This window comes from Vombatus ursinus, unplaced genomic scaffold, assembly GCF_900497805.2.
Source record: "Vombatus ursinus unplaced genomic scaffold, bare-nosed wombat genome assembly UNPS02014770.1, whole genome shotgun sequence".
Taxonomy (NCBI): Eukaryota; Metazoa; Chordata; class Mammalia; order Diprotodontia; family Vombatidae; genus Vombatus; species Vombatus ursinus.
In genome coordinates this window covers 34,821,001-34,843,847 of record NW_020954548.1, presented here as the reverse complement: position 1 = coordinate 34,843,847, position 22,847 = coordinate 34,821,001, and the positions used below count along the sequence as shown (strand labels likewise).

The window sequence follows — 22,847 nt, the reverse complement described above, 5'->3', positions numbered from 1 at the left end:
CATAGGATGAGAAAGCAATGAGGTTATATTCTTCCCTACACCAATGAAATTGCAGATCCATTTAATTACCTACAGATTTTATCATTCCATAGAATTGATTTGTATAAACTAATATAGACGAGGATTAAAATGTTTTAAGTCCTGTTAGTTTTGTTAAATTGTTTTTTTTCTTTCTTTTTCAAGAGATAGCTCTGGAAAACGTACATTTGCATACCCAGATATAAAAAACAAGAGATGAAAATATAAAATAAAATGTATAAACCCATAGAAACAAGACCCGGGTTCTGGTCTTGGCTTTGCCACTCAATTACTGTGTCACCTGGGAGCAGATTAGCTGTCTCTGGGCCTGTTTCCTTCTCTGCGAATTGGGGGTGTCGAATTAGATTGATTTCTAATGCCCCTTGCCACCCGGACTTGACTCGGTCACTCGGGCCTCAGTCTTTCTCCTTTCCCTCCCCCGTCACGAGATAACGGGAACTAATCCCTTAGCCCCTTCTCGCCCCGACAGCTACGATCGAGTGACACGAGACTGTCAGGCTCCCCTGCACGAGCAGCCCCACCTTAATATCGCGAGCCCCACATTCACGCCCGTGTTCTCGCGAACGCTTAGGAAGAGGCGTGTGTACCCACCCGCTGATTCGTCATAGAAGGAATAAGAGACAAGGGGAAAAAAAAATAAAAAGACACCCAGTTTCTCCAGCCGTTCCACTCAGTATTTTTTTTTCCCTTTGCTTTTGTATTTGTATTTTATTTCAGAGGTTCCATTCAGTATTGAGGAATTACAAGGAATCGGACGCGATTGTAAAACCAAGGGGCGGGGCAGAGGTGAATGGTGTCGAATCGGGGACCAGGACGGATGGTGCGCAAGTGGCCACAGGGACTCGCTGTTGAGCGCGGAGGATTGCTGGGGGACCGACAGTGTGGGAATAGGTGGGGGAACTCGCTGGTCAGTACCGTTTGGGGTGAAGTAGGGCGATGGGCCAAGGGTGAAATCTAGCACTTAATGGAGCTCGAGTCGGGGCTTACGGTGAGTATTTACGCTTCCGGGACGGTCGTTACGCTAAGGGGCTGTGAGGCGGGACCCAGCGACTGATTGGCTGATTCTGGCCCAAGGTCCGTGGAGGGTAGGCGCAGACCGCGCGCCCCGCCGTGACTGATTGGCTGATGTTGGCCAAGCTCCGCCCCGTCCCTGTCTCTTTTCCTCACGGCGGGAGCGAGGGTGGTGCTGCACTTATCACCCTCATCCACGACTTGGTTGGTGCGAGTCTGACTCTGAGAGAAGCGTCCACGTATGTGGGCCTTCCCAGGCGGCTTTCTGGGGGAAGGCAAAGGGCTCTTTTTGAGGAGGCTCAGCCTTGTCTCTGATTCACCGCGCGAGCCTAGGTAGGTCGTTTCTTTTTCACGGCCTCAGTTTCCTTAAAAACAAAACGAAACAAAAAACCCCCCCACAAACGAATGGACTACGGAAGGGGCTTAGAGTGCCCCATGAGAATAAAACAGATAAGGAGCTGAGGCCCAGAAAAGGGTCGAGTGACCCGCCTGAGACCACACAGGTAGTAAATAGCAGGTTTCAGCACAGATCTTCCAGTTTCAAATCAATTGCCCTTTCTGTCACACCGTGGACTGACCAGCTTCTTAGAAACCATCTAAGGCCAATTGCCTCCTTTTACAGAAAAAGAAACTGAGGTCCAGAGAAGGCCAAAGTTACATATGTTGGGTCTTGTCTTTTAGTCTTGTGTTCTTTCGTTGGGTCAGGCTGGGGAATTGATTGCATCCACACTCTCCCCATTAGGAGTTTGTTCAATCAATAGACATTTATTAAGTGCGTGCTTTGTGCCTGGCACTGTACTAGGTGCTAGGGTTTGTTAAGTATTTTGTAAACTGCAAAGTGCTAAAGAGATTATTGCAAACTGAAACTTCATTGGATTGGGCAGAAAGTTCCAGATAAATGACAGATCTAACTTTGTAGATTTACCATGTGATCTTCCATTAGACCTCTTAAAATACAAGGAAAGGATTTGTGAAATATACTGCTCACACTCATTTTAACTCAACAGGTCTTTATTGAGCACCTGCTGTGTACCCCCTACTGTGTTAGCAGTTATAGTAGATAGAGGAATGCAAGATTCCTGTTTTCAAAGAATTTTCAGCACTGTTTAAAACTAAGGGATAGCTATCTGTTAGGTTAGCTTGTAGAGGGCTTTCCTGCATGGAAAGAGATTTTGGACTAGGGGACCTCTGAGGTCCCTTGTAACTCTAGGTGCCATGATTTAGTGAAACTTATAGCGGGAAAGAATCGTTTAAAAAAAAAAAAGCAAACTGCAAATAAACATTTGGAGAAGTCAGAAGAACCAAGTGAAGGCTCTCTGATATTTCATATTGGAAAGGGGCATAAAGAGGGTCAGAGTAGTAGAAAGGCCACTAGATAATTTGGTTGGGAAAACAGCCTTAGGACTTAATTATGAAGTGGTTTCTTAATGGTTGTGGCTTTGTCAAGGGAAAGAAACCAGATTGGAAAACATCAAGAATAGAGATAGATGAGAGGGACAGTAGAGACCTGATGTAAGTGATGTGCTCACATAACTTATATGTGAAGGAGAGAAGGAGGGGGCTTCTAAGAGATCAATTTGGTAATAACCAAAATATAATGGTTTTATGTTATAGGTGATATTTATTCCTAACTACTTTTCATTATGACTAGAACTGTTGAATGTTTGGGTTTTAATATTTTTTCCTTTGTTTTTTCAGCTCTGATACTGAACACAATGGATTCTGAACTCTCCGAGGTCCGCCACACTGTACAAGAAGCTCTCCACACTCTTTCATCTTCCAAGGATGGGGTCCAAATATCTGAGGCCCTGAGGTCTGTGAGGATCTACTTGAGTGAAATGAAGAACCCAGTCTTACCCAGAGAGAGGGAAGAATTTTCCAAGATCTACTTTTCTACCTTCCTTCGATGTCTTGTCAGCAAATTAAGCCCTGATTGGCTGGACCTACTACCTGCTGGCCAACTGGAGGAACTATGGGATAGTTTTTTTCTAGAAGGTCCAGCTGACCAAGCCTTTTTGGTCTTGATGGAATCCATCACTGTTACTGTTGGGTAAGTATGATTAGCTGGATTTTGTGTTTAGAGATTTTTTTTGGTTTGTTCAAGCAATGACATATACAGTGTAAGACATGAAGGGTTACCAACTTACTGATCTTAATTCTATGAATAACCAGCCATCCTGATTTAATAAACATTTATCTAGTATTTGTAAAATTGTACCCTTTCTGCCTTATCCTCTTTCAAACATTTACATGTATCATAGATATATGGAGTGGGGCAGTACTAGGTAGAATAGAACAGAGGAGAATTAAATTTTTTGGGGGGTGAGGCAGTTGGGGTTAAGTGACTTGCCCAGGGTCACACGGGAGAATTAATTTTAAAACCATTTTTTATCCTTTTTCTCTCCCCTCTCCCCAACATTGGGGAGGAAGGAGGGAGTCCATCGACTCACTGAAGGAAATAGTCCATTATTTCTCAGTAAGGAAGTGGGTAGTCTACTTCATTATTGATTATGAGGAGAATTATTAATAGCAGTTCACATTTATTTATTTATTTAGACCTAGAACTCTTCATCAGGGAAACTGGTTTATAATTTTCTTTCTCTGTTTCTTGGTTTAGGTATCAGCTCCATATTTGTGTCATAAAAGGAGCTTGAGAGGACTCTTTCTTTGCCTATTTTTTCAAATAGTTTATATAGTATTGAAATTAATTGTTCTTTAAATGTCTGGCAGAATTCACTTGTCAACCCATCTGGCCCTGAAGCAGTTCCCATTTATATAGTGCCTTTTTTTTTTTTTTTTAAATGGGTCTGAACCTGTGATTTCTTTGGTGTTGAGGGACTTCCCAATTTGGAAACTCCCTCCACCAGTATGAACCAGCAACTCATCTATAATTTATATTCTTGGGGAAGTGCTGGGGGCACTGAGTCGGTAAGTGATTTATTTACCCATTGTCACATGGAGTCTCAAAGGCACTTTAGAACAAACTCTTCATTTACAGATGAGGCCCAGAAAGGATAAGTGGCTTGCTCCAGATCACAAAAGAAGTGACCGAGCTGGGATTTGAATACTGGACCCTAGGGATACAAAAACCAGTAGTTGGACTTAAATCTTTCTGTTTCTAAGACCTATGCTTTATCCACTCTTGTCGCACTTAACAACAACCCTGTGTAAACACCACAGTTTACAAAGCACTTTCTTCACAGGAACCTGTGAAGTAAATAGTGCAAGTATTATCATCTCCATTTTACAAATGAGGAAACTGAGGCTGAGGAGTTAAGTGGTTTGCCTATGGTTCCACTATATGGTTCTGTGGTTTATCTGTGGGTCTCCTATCAGACCCTGAACACAGGCCTTTTGACTTATAAGACCAGAGGTCTTTCTACTCTACTATGAAAAATGTAGATAGTTGTTTTTTCCCTGCAAACAGAAATATTTGCCAGCATTGTGGAATTCAATAATTATCAGAATTTCAGACTTGGAAGAGAGCTTAGAAGTGCCAAAGCATGAATCCCACCTGTAACATCCCTACTCCATGGTTATCTAGCCTCCAATTTAAGACCTTCAGTAATAGGGAACTTACTACCTTGAGAGGCAGCCCATGCTATTTTTGAGTAGCTCTAATTCTTAGGAAAACCTATCTAACATTGAGCCTAAATCTCTCTCCGTTTAATTTCTACCCATTGCTTTTAGTTCTGTCCTCCAAGGCCAAACAGACATAGTTTAAACCCTCTGGCCCACAAAAACTAAGTAATTTGAAGATATGGATAATGTCCCCCAGCTAGGTCTCCTATTCTCCCGGCTAAACCCCTGCCCCCTGCCCAGTTTCTTCAATATTGCTGTGAGTTTTAAGACTCCTTGCCATTCTGGTTGTGCCCTGGCTCATTGTCACTTCTAGTATGTGGCACCCAAAACCGGTCACAGTGGTCTGACCAGGGGACACTGTGCTGGGACTGTCATCTGCATTCACTTAGACACTGTTGCTTCTGTTAGTGCAGCCTGAGATCGCATTAGCCTTTTGGGCTGCTACATACAAAGCTGACTCTTTGAGTTGGCAGTAAAATGACCCAGTTTTAGAAGACTGCTTGTGAGCCTATCCTAGTCTAGCCATCTACCCTTGAGTCAAAATTATATTTCTAGAGCAATACCGTCCTGTAAAAGAAGATATGCCTAGAAATCACAGATTTTTCTAGTTATTTTGTGTTTAAAGTAGACAGCCTCTTTCTGGGGGTAGCGTGGCTTAGCACGTTGAGAGCTGGCCTCATACAACCTGGATTTGAGCCCTGGCTTTGACCTTCTGGCTCTATGTCCCCAGGCAAGTCACTTAGCCTCTCAGTATACCAGTCACATCTTTAAGACTACATGTTGCATAACAGTTGAAGATCCACATTGGGAGTTTCCTCATCCAGGGGCTCTCTGTTCTTTACTGATGAAATCATAGGTCCATTCCAAAGAACATTAACAAAAAGATCCTATTTTCCAGAGAAGCTCAGGATTTTCAGGATTGTGTTGTGACTTCCAGCTCATGCCTCTTGGATTCAGAGATGCTGTAGCCAGTAGTCACCATCTGCCTCCTTATTATGGCCTTTCCTTCAACTGCTCTTTTGATTACAGTCTGAGCTATCGTCTGATGAAGATGGCCCAGGTGCTCTCCAGGTTCCTGAAGATGGGCAGACTGGCAGAGCTGATGTGGGAGATGTGTCAGCAGCAGGTGCCCCGGGGTTCATCCCTTCTCCAGGAGACTCTTCTCAGCAAAGTTGTGTGTCTGCCTGACCACCTCAGTAACCAAATGAAAGAGCAAAGCCCGTCCCTGTTCTTCCCCCAGAACTACTTCCCTCTGCTTGGTGAAGAGATGATCCAGGTGCTCCAGAGGATCTCTGACTCCCTCAGAGGTGAGCACGACCATTGGATCTCCCTCCTCCCAAACCATTCAGCAACAGCAGAAGGCAGCTGGGATTTGTTTAGCCGTATGTCCAGATTTTCTTTTGTTGTTCAGTCATTTTAGTCATGTCCAACTCATTATGACCCCATTTGGGCTTTTCTTGGCAAGGATACTGGAGTGGTTTGCTGTTTCTTTATTCAGGTCATTTTACAGAAGGGGAAACTGAGACAGAGGTTAGGGTCACACAGCTAGTAAGTGTCTGTGGCCTGATTTGAACTCAGGAGGGTAAGTCTTCCTGACTTCAGGCCTGACACTCTATCCATTGCACCACCTAGCTAGCTGTCTCATAGATTCCCAGAATAACTTCCCAGATTTATTAGGGAAACTTTATCTTTCCCAGCCTCCATTCCTCAGGGCAGAGATAGTGAACACCCCAAGTGTGAGCTGCTTAGATTTTGACCTTCGGACAGCATGGCTTCCATCTTTACTAGTAAGTACTTGATGAATTCATCAGGTCAGGAAAGAGCCAGCTCAGTTCTTCCTTGTTAGGTCGAGAAGTCGCCTTCTACCGTAAGATTCTTTCTTTTCTCTTTTCTGTGGCCCGCTTCCATGAGTCTGTATTTGCTGTTACAGGCTGGTTCTTGAAAATGTTACCTAGCATGCCTTTGGTAGTTAACGTTATTGATGAACATTTACTGAATGAACTCTGCAGAAGTCGTAAAGTCGTAGGCCCAGAGCTGGAAAGAGCCCCGAAGGTCATCTAGTCCAGTTCCCTCCTTTTACGGTTGAAGACACTCAGGTAATAAGAGGCTGAGTGATTTGCCCCATGTCACGTACAGGTGGTGAGCAGTAGAGATTGGATTTGAATCCAGGGCTTCTGATTGCAAAACCATACAGCGTAGTCACAGTGTGATGGGAGAGCAGAATGTACAAAGTATGGGATGTATGGTGTTGATGGTTTCATCTTTTATCACAGTCAGGCGTCAGGTTTGCATGGTGTGGGGCTGTCTCTGCGAGCCTTTGTGCTCTGGTTTGCCTGGTGTTTATCTTGTGTGTGCATGTTGTCTTCCCCCAGAGGAATGTAAGCTTCTGGGGGGCAGGGAATGTTCCATTTTTGTTGTTGTGTCCCCAGCACCTCACATAGTACTTAGAATGTAAGAGGTGCTTAAATACTTGCTTGTTGATTGATTGTAATACTTGGTCTGTTACTCTCTTTTTCTATGTAGAGGCAACTAGGTGATTCAGTGGAGAGAGCACTGGACCTTGAGTCAGGAAGGTCTGAGTGCAAATCTGGCCTCAGACACTTACTAGATGAGTGACCTTGGTCGAGTCACTTAACCCTGTTCACCTCAGTTTCCTCATCTGTAAAGAGGGAATGATAATAATAGCACCTATGCCCTGGGTCATTGTTAGGATAAATTGAGATGCTATTTGTAAAGTGCTTTGTAAAACTTAAAGCAAATAGAAGTGCCATCCCCAGCAGCAGCAGCATGGACCTGTGGCACCCCTTTGCATTGCCATAACTCATAAAATGTTGACGTTGGAAAGAATAACTTACATTTTTGAAAGCATATTGCTGTGTTTGTAAATGAACATTCTAGAAGTGGATGAGGAAAACTCTATGAACCTGGCAGTGCTTTTCTTTAAAGGCCATTGTTTCAGCTCCTGGTTGGTAGGGGGCCAGAGAGATTCGCCCTTCTTTGATCTCATACTCCCAGGCTCTTCTTGCCACCCCCATGCAGGTTTAGGGGCATATCCCTGGAGAACATAAGTGCCCTGAAGGCAGGGGAATATCCAAATGTGTGACCTCTACAACACAGAGCTGTACTTCCTACTTGGTAATTTATTCACAGCTGTTTCTTGGGTCTCTCAGGTGGCTGCCACTGTTGGTTAGTGCCTGGTGCAGGGCCTTGTACATAGTAGGCACCGCATAAATATTTGTTGAGTAAATGGATGAGTGAAAATCTAGGTCAGCAGGAGAGTTCAGTGGGGACAGGGTGGCTATTAAGTATATTCATTTCCCTTAATTCTATGGATTTTTTTTCCTACTCTAGGAGGCTCGGATTGTTCCATCTGCTTTTTATCTCAAATACTAGCAAAAGTCTGCATCCACGGGAGACAAAGTGAGTATCTTGTAATCTGGATGACAGGAACAACTTATATTAGTAATTTATGCTTGTTGAAGCTCTTGTGCGTCTGTTATTTGAGTCCATCCTTTATGCAGGGAGGCGTTACGGGATCTCAGAATTTGAAAGTTGGAGGGAACCTGGGCATCCATCTAGTCCAGATCGTACATGAAAGAAATCCCTGTTGTAACATACCCAACAGCCGGTCATTGATCAATCTGTGGAGCTCATAAATGTCTCTGTAAGCTGCCATGGCTAGAACTGAACTCAGTGCTCCAGTTGAGATCTGATGAGGGCAGAGTCCTGTGGGACCATCACCTCCCTGTTTCTTCACAATGAAGCCTACAAGAGAGTTTGGTTTTTTGGCTGTCACGTCACAATTCTGACTTGCCTGAGCTCACAGCTCTTTAAAACCTCTAGGTCTTTTTCAGAGCAACTGCCTTCTAACCATCCCTCCTCCATCTTGTACTTCTGATGTTGATTTTTTTTTTCTACCTAAGTGTTAGACATTACATTTATCCCTATTACATTCTGTGTTATTAGGTTCAGCCCAGTGCTGTGCCCTGCCAGCTGGGATGTTAGCTGTTCCTCCCAGTTTTGTGTGAGAGGAAGATTGGATTAGCATGTCATCTATGACTTAATCCAAATCATCGATAAAATCATCAATAGCACAAGAGCAAGTATAGATCCCTGGGGCACTCCTCTGGAGGCCTTCCACCAAACTGACACTGAGCCACTATCAACTATTCTTTGAGTCACTTAATTGTATTTTTATCTAGTTCGTATCTCTTCATCCTCTTCACAAGAATAATATGAAATATTTTACCAAAAGTTTTGCTAAAATCTAAGCAAACTATCTACAGCATTCCTCTCATCTACTAGTTTAGTTATCCTGTCCAAAAAAGAAATGAGCTTATTAGTTTGGCATGAGCTGTTCTTGAGGAAGCCAAGCAGCTCTTTTTAATTGGTGCTTCTCCTTCTAGTTGGTCATTAACTATCTCTTTAATAATTCGTTTTAGAATTTTCCCAGGAATCAAAATCCCTGGCCTATAGTTTGTAGACTCTCTTTTTAAAAAAAAAAAAAATCAGGATGATGTTTGCCCTTGTCAAGTTGTGGTTCTTTCATTTTCCATGATCTTTCACATGTCACTGATGGGGGCTAAGTAATCCTGCCTGAACTTTCTTTTAGTCCTTGAGGATGGGCCAGGTGACTGGTACTGTCTTACTGTTTCCTTACTTATCTTGGGCATTGACTTTCTGGTAATTATTTTTCTTCTGTCATATTCAGTGCAAAGGTCATATTCTTTGGCAGAGAAAACAAAAGCATAGTCAGAACTGATCAGTTCTATCTTCTCTCTGTTGTTAGTTATCACTGTCCCATTCAAGCAAAGGGTCTGTCCCTTATTTTATCCTATTTTTTCTCCCAGTATAGCTTAAACCACTCCCTTCTACCCCATTTTGTTGTCCTTAGCTTCTTTCCCCAGCCACAGTTCATCCTGAGCAATGGCCCTCCTGACACTTTGTATAGAACTTCCATACTCTTCTAGGCATTCTCTGTGGCCTGGCCCAGCTTCCATCTTCTGTACATTTCTAGGGGATCTGCATCAGTATTTTCAGACAAATCTCATTTTTCCTCTTCATTGGAATTGTTGCACTTTGTTTCTTTAGAATTTCATTCTTGAGTATCTCTTATCCCTCCTGCTGACTTTGCCTGTAGAATTTTAGTCCATGGGATCCTCCCTGTTTTGCTATACCACAGTTTAGGGTGCATGTCAGACTATGCCCAGATTTCCTCTCCTTCTCTATGGCAAACAAGAGGAGGGAGTAATCACTTCCTCCTAGGCTCCCAGTCACTTGTGCACCAAGAAGCAAGTCTTTCCTCTTAGTGAGAATCGCCTCCAGATTCAAATTTCCCCTTTTTCCTTCTACCTTTTGAAGGATGAAATTATCACTAAGACAAGTCAGCAAGTTATTAGGCACTCTGCTTTTGAGAGAGAACTAGGTCCAGCAGCTACCTGTGCATTTGAGGTCCTCTGTCATTGCCATGTTATGTCTATGTGCCACGCTTGTGATCTGTTTTCCAAACTCCTCATCTGTTTCTTCTTTCTGTCTTGGTGGTCTGTAGTATACTCCAAAGGCAAAATCATTTTTGTTTCACTCTCTGTTGACCTTTGCCCAGTTATTCTTCATTGTGCTTCCCCTACTCTGGCTTCTGGATTTCATCACTTGAGTATACTTTCTTAAGATAAAGTGCTGCTCCTTCCCACTTTTATGTATCGTGTTTTCTTTTGAATAAGATATGCCTGCCTAAAGTCGTAGTTCAGGCATGGGCTTCATCCCACTAAGTCTCAGTGATACCTAGAGGTCAAAGTTGCCTCTTTTCAGGTAGAATTTCCAGTTCTTTTGCTTGTTGCCTACACTTTGGGCACTGCATATCAGTATTTGAGGCCATGGGTTTTACTTTTAGCTTCTTTCTTGGTTTTTGTCTCCTGTAAACTTTTGGGTGTCTCAACTGCTATTTTTTATTCATGGTTGCTACTCTCTATGTTCTCTAACTTGGGGAATATACAGAGGCAGTCTTATTCCTCTCCCCTCCATTTTTAGTTTAAAGCCCTTTTGATTAGCCTTGCAAGACATCTGTTAAATATGTTTTTACTAGCCTCTGTTAGGTATACTCCATTTCTGTCTCAGGAATCTGCTATTCTTACAGTTTAAATTGGTGTCCAAATCCCAATTTCAAACAATACTTTCTTAGCCAGCTGTGTACTTCCTAAATTAATTTTTCTCTTTTACATCTGTTGCTTTCAGTGAGCAACTGAAGAAAACATAAACATGCCCCCTGTGGTCTTCAGTTTCTTGCCCAAGACTTCATAATTATTGGCAATACTTTTTAGGTTCCTTTTAGAATTTAGAGATTTGAGAGAACTAAGTAGTACAGTGGATAAAGTGCTGGACCTGGATTCAGGAAGACCTAGGTTCGAATCTCACCTTAGGCACTTACTTGCTGTGCGACCCCTGAGCAATTTATTTGCCCTCTGTCTGCTTTAGTTTCCTCATCTGTAAAATGGGGATAGTAATAACAGCTATTTTTAAAAAAAATTCAGTTTTATTTTCAGTTACGAATTATGTCCTTTCTCCTCTCCCATCCATTGAGAAAGCAAGAAAAACAAAACCCATTACAAATATGTATAGCCACACATAATAAATTCCCTTATTGGCCATGTCAAAAAAAATTAAAGAAAGAAGGAGAGAAGAAAATGTGCTTTAATCTGCAATCTGAGTCCATTAGCTCTTTATTTGGATGTGAAACACATGTTTCATCATGAGTTCTTTGGAACTATGGTTGGTCATTGTGTTGATCAGCATTACTAAGTCTTTCAAAGTCGATTGTCTTTACATATTGTTGTTATTGTATAAATTATTCTCCTGTTATTGTATAAATTGTTCTGCTCACTTCATTTTGCATCAGTTTATACAGGGCTTCCCTGGTTTTTCTGAGACTTCTCATTTCTTCCAGCACAATAGTATTCCATCACATTTTGTGTATTGTAATTTGTTCAGCCATTCCCCAGCCACCTTCTCCTTTTCCTTCTTGAGGTGTCCTGGAGGATTTTTAATCTTTAATTTTCTTTAATCCTTTTAAAGCTGCCTTCATTGTCCTTGATCCTGCTTTTTTTTCTACCAGGAAGAGGAATTGGAACAAGCGTCTGGTTTGGAGACTGTTATCCTTTAAATTTTACTCACTTTCTCCCAAGTTTTTCCATATTTCTTCTCCTCAAATTCAACCTCTGACCTACTTCACTAGTCCAAACTATCTACCCAGTTTTCTTTTCTTCACTTAGATCAAGTGCTTTTTTCCCCTTTCTTTCATGGAAGCCAGAACACATTTAATTATATAGTATATCATTTTTATAGATGTCCTCATCATTTATTACCATTCATTAGTATTTGTTGATTTGTACATAAAAAACTGAAGTCCACAGATTTGAAGTTATTTGCCTGAAACCATATAGCGAATTAGTGATAGAGCCAAGAGGAGAAGCCACAAATAGTTGTAGAAGGGACCCCGGCTATGCTTCACCTTACCAACAACTAGATTCTTTCCATGGAATACTCATGCTTCCCTTTGACAGCCACGTTGGCATTCTGAGGATTCTCATCTTCTCCTTACTAGTGACTCCTTCCCTTGGACCACCATTTTAGGAAGGACCCTGACCATGCTTTCCCTCACTCATACTTGGACTGTCTCCTTGGAAACCTCCTCCTCTTCGTCTGCTGCATTGCTCATGATTTCCATTTCCCCCTTTATGTGTTGTCTTCCCCCATTAGAATGCAAGCTTCTTAAGGGTAGGAACCTTTTGGTTTGCTTATATTTGCATTCCCAGTGTTTAGCATAGTGCCTGGCACCTAGAGAGGGCTTAATAAATGCTTTATTTTTCTATCTATATATATCTCTGTATCTGTTCATCTAGCCATTTTTCTATTTACGGTTTTCTTGGGCTGTAAACTCAACATGAGTCAGCAGTGTGATGTGTCACCTAAAAAAGCACTTCAGGCCTGGCTAAATTAAGAGGCATAGCATCCAGAGTACAAAGGGTGATAGTCCTGCTGTCCTCTGCATGGCTCTTACAGGGCCCCGTAGCCCTGGTCAGACCATGTTTGGAGGCTTGTTCTCGGTTGAAGGACTTTGGTGAGCTGGAGCTCATCCAAAGGAGAGTGACCAGGATGGCTGGAGGTTTCAAATCTTACCCATACAAGACTTGATGGAAGGAGCTGAGATTATTCAGCCTAAGGAAGAGAAGACTGGAGGAGGACCTGAGAGGTGTCTCCAGGTCTTTGGAGGGCTGCCAGGTGAACAGGGGCCACACTTGTTCTGCTCGGTCCAGGTGGACATAACTAGGATCAGCAAGGCTAGAAGTTGCAGAGAAGCACGTTGTAAGGAAAAACTTCCTTACAGTTAGAGCTATCCAGAGGTCGGTTGGGCTGACCCTGGAGGCAGGGCTTCTCACAAGAGGACTTTTTTCTTTTAATAATTTTTTTAAAAATTTGTGCTTTTAAAAAATGTCATGCTTGCTTCCCATTGATGGCCTACCCTCACTTTTGAATCTTTGCTTGTGACCATGATCACTGGAAGTCTTCATGTGGGGGCAAGATGATCAATTGGTGTAGAGGGGATCCTTGGTCATAGGTCATAGAATCATAGACTTAGAACTGGAAGGGGCCTTCAGGGTCATCTTGTCCAGCCCCTTCATTTTGTAGATGAGCAAACTGAGACACTGTGAAGTTCAGTGACGGCTTGGGATTGCACAGCTCCTTAGTATCTAAGAGTGGGATTAGACCCTCAGGGTCTCCCTGACCTGGACTCCAGTGCCATATTGGTTATGCCTCAGTGTCTCTTTCAGGTAGGGTTGCACTAAATGGCTTCCAAGGTCCCTTTGAACTCCATATTTTTATGATTCATATCATCCTTTCTGTGATCAATATGTGGACCAAGTTAGGAAGGATTGAAGGAGAAGAGTCCCTAGAAACTTGCTTCACTTTGAATTCCCTTTGAAATATAAGAAAGATTTACAGTCACTGTCCCTGGGAAGGACTTTATTTTTCTGGCCTGACTCAATTATATACACATTAGATGACCCTTCCTTGGGAACCTGGCAGGCCAGTCACTTGTCTTTTTGTCTGTTTTCCCCTCAGAAGAGATTCTGGGAGTGTTGGTACCCCACTTGACAGAGCTCACCCAGGCTGACTGCATCTGGCAGAGGCTGAGTTGGCGTCTCGTGGAAAGTGTGCCAGATCGGGGGATAGAAGCTGTAGTGTCTGGACTTATCCAAGAAGCCCCAGGGTAAGAGATCATGAAAACACCATCCCAGCATCTCCAGGAATCATTTTGTTGAAGAGCGTCGGCCCAAACCCTTCACATGATGATAGTGGTGCCATTGGGAGACTCTGCTGGTATTGGGAATTGCTCTAGCCATTCTCCCTGTATCCCTACTACTGCTTTAAAAATTAGAGAGAGAGTAGTGGGAAAGAGCTCTGACTCACTTGGCTGATATATTAATTGTATCTTCTTTTGCTTCTTTAGAGTTTTCCTCATGTGATTATAATAGGATCCACTGGAGTAGCCACCTTAATTTTTCTTGTTGATGTTTCTTTTCTGCAAATACTTGTTTGTAAATGGGCTTTTTGTTTGCCTTAACAAAGATGCTGCCTCTGACACCACCTCTGTGACCTTGGGCAAGTCATTTAACCTCTCTGTGCCTTCATTTCCTCATCTGTAAAATGAAGGAGTTGGTCTGGTTCAGAGGTGTTGGACATCGGCCTGTGAACTGTGCTGCCAGAACCAAATTGAAATGTAATTGGGAAATAGTTAATAAAACAAATAAAAGTACCACAAAACACAGATAATGTTCATTAGTGGTTTTCTTAGTTTGTGGCCCACAGGATCCTTACGTGTGTTTTCAGTGTCCCTCATTTCCATTTGAATTGGACATGCCTGGGTTAGATGATCTCTGAGGTTGCTCCTAGCTCTCAGTTTGTATCCTTTGAGTTTTTTATGGCAAAGCAACATCATCTTTTCTTTCTTTCTTTTCTTCTTTATCTAGGTAATAGGGTTAAGTGACTTGCTCAGGGTCACACAGCTAGGAAGTATTATATGTCTGAGGCCAGATTTGAACTAAGGTCCTCCTGAATCCAGGGCCAGTGCTCTATCCACTGTGCCACCTAGCTGCCCCATCGTCATCTTTTCTTGATACTTGTCCTTTTGCCCAATGATTTTGAGGCACAGGACCGAGGCAGCCATTGCACTCCAGCACGAGTTTGCTGACAAAGGCAATGCTGTTGGCACGGGGATTTGTTCCTGACCTCTCCTGAATACCTGGGCCAAAACATAATGAGTGGGAAGGCTGGGAGTCCCATGGTGGATGTGAGGGTGCTCCTTTTAGACAGAGGGATTTCTGTGGTGTGGCCAGAGCTCTCAGGTGAACCTCTCCCTTGGTAAATCCACCATGCTCCACCTTGGGTCCGATTTATTTCTTCATAGCTAGAGGAGCCGGCAGCTCTGAGTTTGTGTGGAGCAGTATCCCTTTCACATGTGCGGAGATGCAGATTAGCTCATATGGCTGCTGTGCCGTCAGCTGCTCTTCTGTCTCTTTCAGGGCCAGAGTTCTGTCTCGGTTACTGGGGAACCTGGTGATGAAGAACAAGAAAGCCCAGTTTGTGGTGACCCAGAAATGCCTGTTGTTGCAGTACAGATACTCAGTAAGATTACACATTGGACATGTGGTCAGTGGGAATGGTCTGTCGGGCCCTCAGCAAGGGGACCCCTCAGTGATTCTGAAGAGGGGGGCCTGCAGGTTCTTCTGACTGGTCTTGTGGATTGCTTGTCCACAGGCACAAAACTGCAGCTTAAACAAATATGTTTTTTATTGTCCTTGTTAAAAAGGCACATATTTTTGTGTGACGTGTATATTCTGCTTCAAGAGATAGCCCAGCATAGTGAATAGGTAGGCCATGGAGTCAAGAAGACCTGGGTCAAGTGCTGTTTCTGACTCATACCAGCTGTGTGAGCACAAACAAATCACTTGTTTCCATGGGCCAGTAGGTGGCTCCCTAACGGTAGAGTTTATAGGCAAGTGGCTAATCTACTGGGGGCTGGGGGGTGAGGAGTAGCATTAGTTTCCACACTGGGAGTCCCTTGCACCAGTGAGATCCCAGGTCTAGATTTTATTTCAAAGTTAAAGCTAAGCTTTAAAATACACAAATCATCAAAATACTTTAATGGATTGGTAAGGTCATCCATGTGAGCACATCTTCTATTGGCACAAGTCCTAACACATCTGTGTTCTCCTACCTGTACAGTTTTTCTCCATGTTCTCTCATAGATCTTCCATGGAGGTTCTACCCAATCTGCTCGATTCCTGCCTCCTCCTACATCTTTTTTTTTTTTTTTTTGACATTTCATAGGCACATTTTGTTACTCTGAGGTCTTGCTACATGACTGACCTACCTCTTTTTCCAGTCATATGTTTACTTGATGATATGCCTTCTTGCTTGTAGGTCACCATTGGAAGTATATTGCAGCCTACTTTTACACTTACTCCCTATCTTCTCTCCCTTGATCTTTAAGTCACTCACAAAAATTACTATGAAAAATATAGCCCCTAAAATGGCGTGGGATAAACTGTTCATGGTGATCATTTGTTCTAGGGATGGTTTACAGAACTGAGAGAGGTGGATGGCATGGGGAAGTGGCATATGGTTTACTGAAGGGGACTGCAGACCAGAAAGTTGCAGGACAACTGTCCTTAGGTGTCCAAAGTGTGCCAAAAGCTTTATAAACCATTTAGAACATATTGTTCCTCCCTGATGAGAGCTCAAGTTTGTGTTCTGCAGTTGATTGATCTGCCATAGAAGGGAAAGTCTAGCTGTATTTGAGTGTTTGATGTTGAAGGGCATGATAATATTTCATGTGCAAGTCTTCCCAATGTGGGCCCAACTCCCATACTCAATTTGGATGTTTCCTCCAGTGACACCAAGAGTCATCCATTCATGCCTGTCCATCCTGTGAGCCTCTTGTCTATATCCTTTCATAACTTCTCCATAAGTAGGCTATCCAGTGTGCTGGGGACCTTCCTTTTATTTTGATGTTGAGACCAGTTGTACATAGACAAGATATGACGTGAATGTAATGAGAAATAGAGAATCTTCTTTTCCTCCTGTGGGGAGAGAGGACCAAGAGGATTAAACAAGTGGTTTTAAGGTAGTTGATGATCCAAGAGTAGATGGAGAAGTCTTTTTTCATTTGTTGAGGAAGTGATTTACCAAAAGAGTCATTGGCAGAATTGAGTCTAGAGTCCTGCATTTTTGATGTTTCATCCATTACATTAAACCCATTTCTAGACAGGTATAGGTATGATAGGCACTTGATTCTGTGTGCCTGCATATGTGATAAGTTAGCCTTCAGGCCTCTGTAGACATGGGTGGGGCTGAAGTCCTGGAATTTTTTGTTAGAAAGGACCCATGTGACTTTGTTGCAGACTGAAGTGCTGCAAAACCTCCTGGGGTACCTGGCCTTGGACAGCTATCGGCGCACCCTCCTCTTACAGGTAACTGTTGTTAATTCCCTTTTCATTCCTTTTTGGGCATTAGCAGGGCAGCTCTTCAAGAGACATGTAACGCACAATGCACAGGGAAAACCAGTTTTTCTGAGGAAAGTCATTTGTCTGAGAGTGGTCAGGTCCATTTGGGCAGAAGCACGGAAGGAAGAGGAAGACAATTTGTGCACATCTGCCCCAGTGGAACAAAGCTGTTACTTCTTGTCCAGCTGCTAGCTGGCTTATTAGCTTCTGTTCTTCATATTTAATCTCTTTCCAGTGAACAAAGCTGAGACTGTCCTTTTTTTCTAGTTTGATATTCTCAGAGTGTGTGTGTGTGTGTGTGTGTGTGTGTGTGTTTGTTTGTTTGTATTTACATGAGACTGTGTCTTATGAGAGGAACAAAAGGATGGTTGGATGTCAGAGATCACATCTGACCCCATGCCCACATGGACCAGGTGCTGAAGGACCTCTTAGAGACTTGGGGCAGCAGCAGTGCCGTCAAACACTCTCCAGTGGAGCAGCAGCTTTATGTCAGCAAAGCCATCCTGATCTGCTTGTCCCACCTGAAGGAGTCAGAAATAGACCACATCAGGGAAGGTGAGGGAGCAGGGCTGAGTGCAGGCCTCATTTAGTATATGAGTGATAGTGGGGGGAACAACTCCAGCTGACCTGAAAAAAGGGGACAGCTGACTTGTTTTGTTTGTGGCATCAGGGGAGATGTTTGGCATAGGAAGTATGGAGTGCAGCTCCTTTTGTTCTGTCCTGCTTTCATTTCAGAGCTGCTGACCGCCATGATGGGAGGCGTGCAGTGCCATATTGAGAGTAGTCTGCCCCAAGTCCGACATGTAGGAATGATTGTAGCAGAGACTATCAGTTCCCGAATCCACTCAGAGGGGCCCCACCTGAAATTCCAGGTGAGAGGGGTGAGGGCAGTCCCTTCATTCTTAGTGTTTTTTATTGCAGCATAATGTGATTGTTCATTTTACTGTATATTCCAGCCCAGCAAATAACAATAATGTTGATGCCTTACATTTCTATAACACTTATATCTTTTTCAAAGTTTTTTTTCTTAGTTTATACTCATCTCAACCCTGTAAGGTAGGCAGAAAAGGCCTTATTTTTTCCAAGTGACATGAGGTTGCTGAAGGTAAAAGAGGAGAATGACTTGTCCCAACGTCACCCAGCTATTTAGGGTCAGCCAAGAACCCAGTTCTCCTGACTCCCAAGCTTTTGCTTTTTCCGCTGTGTCATAATCCTTCCTAGAATTACTTCTCTGGATGTTGGCAGTTTTCTTCTCTCTGCACAGAGGAAGCAGTATCATTGGCAGAGGTCATTGAGTGCCTGTGGATTTGTTTTTTCTATTCATGACTTGCTATGGTCTAGGCCAGTCAGTGGAGAACAGATGGGAAACAAGTGAGCAAATGTGTGGAGTGGGGGAGTGGGGGAGGCCCTGAACCTGGGGCTGGGTCTGGATCACACATGAGAAGTTCTAAGACTCCAGGCTTGTTGAGTCATCACCATCAAGGGACCTCGCCTTAGCTAAAGTATTTAGTGGCCTTAAAACCAAGTCCTGTTCCATGGTACATAGGGAACTCACTATAATGTGATCTGTGGGGTCGGCATCATGCAGTGGGGTTACCAATGAGACCAAGCTGTAATGAGGTCTCTTCCTAAAGGCTAAATGAATCTGAGGGAAAGAACTGCTTAGACTTTGTTCTGGCTTCACTTTCTTTCTGAATGATTCACCCCCAAGAATACTGTAGCTGTAGTTTTGTTGAATGAAGTCATTTAAACCTAACCCAGGCCACTTGGTGGTGTAGTAGGCACATCACTGGACCTGGAGTCAGGAAGGCTTGAGTTCAAATCCAGTCTCAGACATGTACTAGGTGTATGACCCTGGGCAAGTCACTTCACCTCTGCCACAATTTCTTCATCTGTAAGATGAGGACAGCAATAGCACTTACCTCCCAGAGTTGTTGTGAGGACAAAAGGAGATAATGTACGTAAGGCATCATGTAAATGTTAGCTGCTAATATCACCATCATTATTATTATAGTACGAAGAAAATAAACTGACCAGAGAATTGTTGTCCTTGGTGAACTTGAAGCCTGATGATGCCAGCCCTCCAGCTTCTGGGTAACTCATTTCCATGCCTCTTTGTTCGGTGTATGTGTTCCAGTTAACATGTTATCCTGTTTATTTTAGAAAGTATTCTTTCTTTGAAGTAGTATTTTCAGCATGGACATTTAACATGGGAGTGTGGGTGGAATAAACAGGAGGAAGTGAGACCCTTTCTCATAGGGAACTTAGATCATTACCCCAGAGGGAGGGAGACCTGCACTAGATGCACGACTGATCTGCTTTTCTTGTTTTTGTTGCTCACGTGGATTCACCAAGCTCCCCTGTTGTGCCAGCACCTGCAGTCCAGCCAGCCTGTCTGAGCCCAGAGGGCAAAGCACACCAAGAAGAAAAAGACAAGGGGTCTGACTCGGATCTGGACAGGTAACGTATCCATATTGCTGCCAGGGAACATATGGTGGAACGACCCACCTTAAGGACAGGTCAGTGGACCGTATAGAAAACCCTTATGAGAGTCATATAGTGGGAAAAAGGCAGAGAGCCATGGGCTGCGATGACGAAAGCAGTGGTGAGTGAGTGTGTCCGCATAGCTGTGTAGCGTTCCTTGACTTCGTCTGTTGGCTGGTAATGGAGATAAGAGATGTGACTTCCAGAGTACTTGTTTATTTTCTCCCTTGATTTTTCTTTGCCAGTGATGATGAATTTGTTCCATATGACATGTCAAGGGACAAAGAGCTGAAGAACACCAAGGCTCCAGTGTACATCCGGGATTGCCTGGAAGGTTGGAGGTTTCTGTGGGGTTACTTGTCCAGCCTGTGGCAGCTGTTCCCCTTTAGTTCTGTCCTCAGCCTTTTCCCCTGATGCTGCCTTTGACTGACAGTGAGATGATGTGTTTAGAGTGGACACAGTATCCTACATTGACTTAATTGTAGGACTCTCTTTCTCTGATGGTCAGGCAGAGCTCCCTATGTATAGGGTTTGCTTTCTCCATCCTCTGTATCTGTGCCTCACCCACCCCATAGGTTTCTTCCTCTTCCTACCTGTCAATTTTGCTTGGCTCTTAGTGTCTCTGGCATGTGGGCCCTGTGTAAGACTTATTTCTCCCTTTTCTTCCTTAGCGCTAATTTGGAATAACTGGGATGATATTGATCCTTTGTGTTCAAGTAACTGGCTCCTTAGTAAACTTCCCCACTTCTAGGGCCTTTCCTGGTTTGGGGGAACTGTTTTGTGCCACTGAGCAGTAAGATCCTTCCTTTGCTTAGGTGGGACCATGCCCTTAGAGGTATGGAAGGGAATCCAGTTCCCACAGCTTGTCTTTACAGACTCTGATGGGTGCATTGGGGCTGAGAGCAGCATATCTCAGTGTGTGTGCTGTTTTGGTTTAATGCAGCACTGACAAGCTCAGAGGACGTGGAGCGCTGGGAAGTGACGCTGCAGGTTCTGGAGAGCTTAATCAAGAGGAACCCAGCAGCAACAAAAGAGGTAGGGCTGTCTTGGTGACAGTGACCCTCCCACTTGAGGCGAGGGGCAGTCAGATTTCCCAGTGTGGATGACGTACTGACAGTGGAGAAGGTACAAAGCAGGATATTTGAAGCCCCATTTGGATGTCAGCACGGTGATATGGAGACAGTAGAAGAATCAGAGTTAGCTTGGAACAAGGACATTTGGATCTGGCTTCTGTTTCTGCCACATTCAGTTTTAGGTTCTCTGCCATGGACTCCTCTGTGCTCTCCCTTCATCAGCCCCTTGAAGAACAGGACAGAGAAGCAGTCACTGGAAACAGCACATGAGCAGCGTGGCTTGGGGAGCCAGTAGAGCATCCCCTTTCCCCTCACTGCAGAGCAAGGAAGGAAAAGTTGCTCGAATCCAAGTTCCATTCCTTTATTTATTTATTTATTTTTGGTCAAGGCTAGACAATGTAAAGGTCCATAGGGCATGTCACACTGAGAGCAGTCTGCTACCACGAGGTTTCCAGGGCTTATCCGTTTTCATTGGCCCAAGAGGCAGAAGAGAAAGGGATCTCCTAGAGTAGACAGCGGGCAATTCTGATATCTTTGTGTACTCTGAGCAGGTGAGTACAGAATTAGCCAAGGTGCTGCTCCATCTGGAGGAGAAGACCTGTATGGAGGGGTTTGAGATGTTGCGTCAGCGAGCCCTGGTGGCTGTCACTGTCACAGACCCAGTACAGGTAAGTCCCTACGATGGATAGTATGTCCTTAGAATCTCGATGGTGAACACAATACAGGAAAGAAGTGAATGTCAAGATGGGGGCATGATATGTGGGTTGCTTTTTTTAAAAATTAATTTATTTTGGCATGACCAATTCTTGAGGAAATCCTCTTCATCATCTTAGTGATGACTCATACCTTTTCTTAGGATCCCAATCCATCCCTTTAAGGAGACGTTCTAGAATTTTCTAGGAGTAGAAATATAGTTTTCAGATTCCATTTCCTTCCCTTTTTAAAAATTTGGGATAGTAGTTTCTAAATTCCAGTTCTGTGGCACCTGAAGTAGGCATGGTATATTCTTAGGAAGGACTATTTCTTTCTTTTTTTTTTAATACAGTTTTATTGATGTCATTTAAAAAATATCACCATAATTTTCTCAAGTACTCTTTCCCCACTGAGAGCCATCCCATATAACAATGTTTTTTAAAGACAAAAAGGAAGAAAAAGAACAGGAAGATAATTAGTATAACTGATTAGTACATCAGAAAAATCTGAAAATATGTTCAGTGTGCCACACCCCCGAATCTCCCTTCGTCCTCTGTAAGGAGTGGGGTGGGGTGGAGTTAGAGATGTCTTATCATATCTATTCTTTGAGCAGTGCTTGTTCTTTGTAATTTTGCAATATTCACTTTTGATTTTTTTTTGTGGTTATTCTTTCCATTTACATTGTTGTAGTCATTGTGTATATTGTCTTCTTAGCTTTGCTTACTTTGCTCTGCATCAGTTCATGTAGATCTTTCCATGTTTCTCTGTATTTATCACACTCGTCATTTCTAGAGTGGTAGTGTTCCATTACATTCATGTACCACAATTTATTTAGCCATTCCCCAGTTGATTGGCATCTACTTTATTTCCAGTTTATTCCTGTCACAAAAAGTACTGCTATAAATATTTTGGTTTATATGGGGATTTTCTGCTTATCAGTGGTCTCCTTGGGGTATAAGCGTAGTAGTAGAATCTCTTGATCAAGGGTATGAACATTTTAGTCACTGTATTTGCAAAATTCTAAATTATTTTCCATAATGATTGTACTGAGTCACAGCTCCACCAACAGCATACTAGTATGCTTATTTTCCCATAACATCCACACACACACACACACACACACACACACAAACACACCCATATATACACATACACACAGATTCTTCCTGTCCTTGAGGTGAGACCTCAGGGTTGTTTTGATTTGCATTTCTCTTATTAGCGATTTGGAATATTCTTTCATAGGATTGTTAATAATTTGCAGTTCCTTTGAGAACTCTGTTAATAGTTTGCAATTCTTTTGAGTGGTCCTTTGGCCACTTAAATCTATTAAGAAATGGCTTTTGGTCATACTTAGGAGTGTGTGCGCCTGCACACACACACACACACACACACACACACACACACA

At 43.2% G+C, this 22,847-nt stretch overlaps 1 protein-coding gene across 5 annotated transcripts in view; it reads left to right on the top strand.

Annotated features, from left to right (window-relative positions):
- Positions 1–737: 737 nt before the first annotated feature.
- TELO2 (telomere maintenance 2) overlaps positions 738–22,847 on the top strand; it is a 32,680-nt gene continuing 10,570 nt past the window's right edge. For 2 of the 5 annotated variants that reach the window (XM_027862836.1, XM_027862840.1), the window contains exons 1-14: positions 738–1,027; positions 2,749–3,100; positions 5,662–5,939; positions 7,984–8,052; positions 13,750–13,897; positions 15,210–15,312; positions 17,091–17,159; positions 17,606–17,747; positions 17,928–18,064; positions 19,207–19,286; positions 19,548–19,652; positions 19,922–20,010; positions 20,620–20,711; positions 21,301–21,417. In XM_027862836.1, coding sequence (XP_027718637.1) covers positions 2,766–3,100; positions 5,662–5,939; positions 7,984–8,052; positions 13,750–13,897; positions 15,210–15,312; positions 17,091–17,159; positions 17,606–17,747; positions 17,928–18,064; positions 19,207–19,286; positions 19,548–19,652; positions 19,922–20,010; positions 20,620–20,711; positions 21,301–21,417 — 1,764 coding nt within the window. In that variant the 5' untranslated portion in view covers positions 738–1,027; positions 2,749–2,765. Of the gene's footprint in view, positions 1,028–1,214; positions 1,384–2,748; positions 3,101–5,661; positions 5,940–7,983; positions 8,053–13,749; positions 13,898–15,209; positions 15,313–17,090; positions 17,160–17,605; positions 17,748–17,927; positions 18,065–19,206; positions 19,287–19,547; positions 19,653–19,921; positions 20,011–20,619; positions 20,712–21,300; positions 21,418–22,847 lie in introns of those variants that run through there. The other 3 variants (XM_027862839.1, XM_027862838.1, XM_027862837.1) reach the window with 3 other exon arrangements.